This window comes from Coregonus lavaretus (genome assembly GCF_964263955.1).
Source record: "Coregonus lavaretus genome assembly, chromosome: 18".
NCBI lineage: Eukaryota > Metazoa > Chordata > Actinopteri > Salmoniformes > Salmonidae > Coregonus > Coregonus lavaretus.
The window spans coordinates 18,884,249-18,886,588 of record NC_140005.1 but is presented as its reverse complement, the minus strand read 5'-3'; the positions used below and the strand labels follow the sequence as shown (position 1 = coordinate 18,886,588).

Genomic DNA, 2,340 nt, shown 5'->3' with positions numbered 1-2,340 from the left:
GTCTCCTTTCTCACACAGGCCGATGAAGAGGACAGACTGCTAGTTCATGCGTGTCCACCATAACTGCAGTCATATTGCAAAAAGTTAATGAGTCATCTGACAGATCATGAGTATGTCTATTGCCATTCAACCCTTTGATGCAGAAAAGAGAAACATGTATCAAGATCACACGGTCAGCAGCATCATAACCAGTGATGATCATAATCACCAGTGAAACACTGCTTGGAGGAGGGCAGTGAGTTTACATCACCATTAAAGCTTGTTTGCAGGCAAAAGGCCACTGACGTTTTTTTCCTAATTGAATTCAGGCCCCCAAACCCCCTCACCCCGCCCCTCCATTCCCCCAGGATCCCACCCCCTCACCCAGTTTTCCCTCTCCCACTCTTTTCCAGCTCTGCCAAGCAACTAGAAGAAGAAAATACATTTACAGATCACAAACAGGGTTGATGGGAGTCTATAAAACATTTCAGTCTTATTCCAAGTCGGTTATCAGTCTGATGTCCCAAACTTTCTAGTCTAGTTCATATACCTTTTTTAATTGAGTAACTTTAGATTTATCGAAATGCAAGTTCAAAGAGCTTCCTCACAGAAACTACAACAAGCTGTATTACTTCATCGCTAATGCATGCCAACTAAGAAGGGGGAAGTATCCTCATTCTGGCAGATTTGTTGAGGGATAAGATTGTGGGAGCCAAATGCTTAGTTACCCATTTCTGTGTAAAATTGAGCAATTATTGCCAATGCATTGACTCCGACTTCTTATAAACTTGAGGGGAAAGCCTGTTTTGTTTTTTGCACCACACCACTATCATTATCAGCCTAAGCAGGACCTAATAATAAACATAAGACAGCATTTGTAAAGATATTAATCTCTCTCCAATTAACAAATATCACAAGTTTCATCCCCCCTTTCAAGTGTGCCTCGACTTCACACAAAAAACAACTAAGCTCCCAGATATCCTATGACCAGAATCCTGTATTTAAGTCTAGGGCCGCATTCTTTTGACCATAATGCGACCACTCGGTGCTACAATGTATGGGTTATCGATTGGGTGAATGCTACAATGTTCCGCTGATTTAAGGGCTATTGCTGAACTTTCAATTACATTTACAATTCAAGCTTATTCATTATAATTTTTTGTTTTTCCATCAAATCGAGGCACATTTGAAAGGGGGGGACGCTTTTTTTCTCCCTCTCCGTCTTATGATGGGGGAAGAGGGCCGTGGTATCCGCCCTACACGGCTGACATAAAACCACATGGCCACACTTTGAGAAGTTCATAAAAAAAATGAACCTACTGAAATTGTTACAAATCTTAAAACGCTTGGGCAAACTGATCACCATGTTAGTTGCAAGACTCGTTGACTTGTGTAGAACTATAAACGCAGTAGGCTACGCTACTCCAGTCAACAGTTTTGCACGCAAATGGCAGCAATATAACTAAAACCAAATGGTACATCAATAGGGCCAGCCCACTTTTGTAACTGTCCTACGCACTCCAAGAAATACAAGTATATATTGTTTTACTGATAACTCCACAAACCAGTGCCGACTACTAAATATATTTGTCAATTTAAGCTTTGTAATAATTATGTTAACTTATTATTCAGAAGAAAATATTTCAATAACAATCTAAACTTTTCCCAATGCCGAAAGAGAGCATGCTACTGGACAATATTCAGCGACGTACCTTCACAAAGAGCTCGATAACGGGCTCGTTATCCGCCTTGATTCCATTCTGGGGTACAGACAGGGCCATTGTGAACTAAACTTAAAAATGTTCCAAACTAAATATGTATTATTTTCCAACAAACTGGTAACTTCAGCCTACTCGCTCTCCACCACCCCCTTTCCACGCAGTATTCGAATAACAGCTTTTCCTAGGCTAGTGACCAGCTGGACAATCGCTGCAATTCTCACACAAGGGTGCTGGGAGGAGAAAGTAAACCACAAAGATAGCAATGTGCTATTGGTGCAGCCCGTCTACAAAACTGAACGCTTTCCTCGATGTTACAGAACAGCTATAAAACCATTGTTGATCCCTTTGACTCTTCAGTCTTTTTGATTGCTTGAGTGCTGGAGTAGGATGAAGAGAGGAGGACGGGAGGAAAGAAAAAGCAACGGGAATATTTAAAGGCGTGATGTCATCTGCCGAGCAAACAATAAAAATGTGGGCAGGGTTTCAGAGAGGAGTCTTGATGGAGGAAGGACGAAGGATGCCTGCTATGCTCTCTGTGCGGCATGCGCCTTTGGGCAAAGTGCGGAGCCTTGCATCCATAGCGGCGGGAAGTAGGGGTACTTTTTATCACAAAAGTAGTGCACTGGTTATTTACAAGTAT

At 41.9% G+C, this 2,340-nt stretch overlaps 1 protein-coding gene across 1 annotated transcript in view; it reads right to left on the bottom strand.

Moving 5' to 3' along the window:
• LOC311146060 (chloride intracellular channel protein 4-like) overlaps window positions 1-2,112 on the bottom strand; it is a 35,093-nt gene extending 32,981 nt beyond the window's left edge. Inside the window, exon 1 of the mRNA XM_084182524.1 lies at window positions 1,692-2,112. Coding sequence (XP_084038650.1) covers window positions 1,692-1,760 — 69 coding nt within the window. The 5' untranslated portion in view covers window positions 1,761-2,112. The remainder of the gene's footprint in view (window positions 1-1,691) is intronic.
• Between the last annotated feature and the right edge of the window lie 228 nt (window positions 2,113-2,340).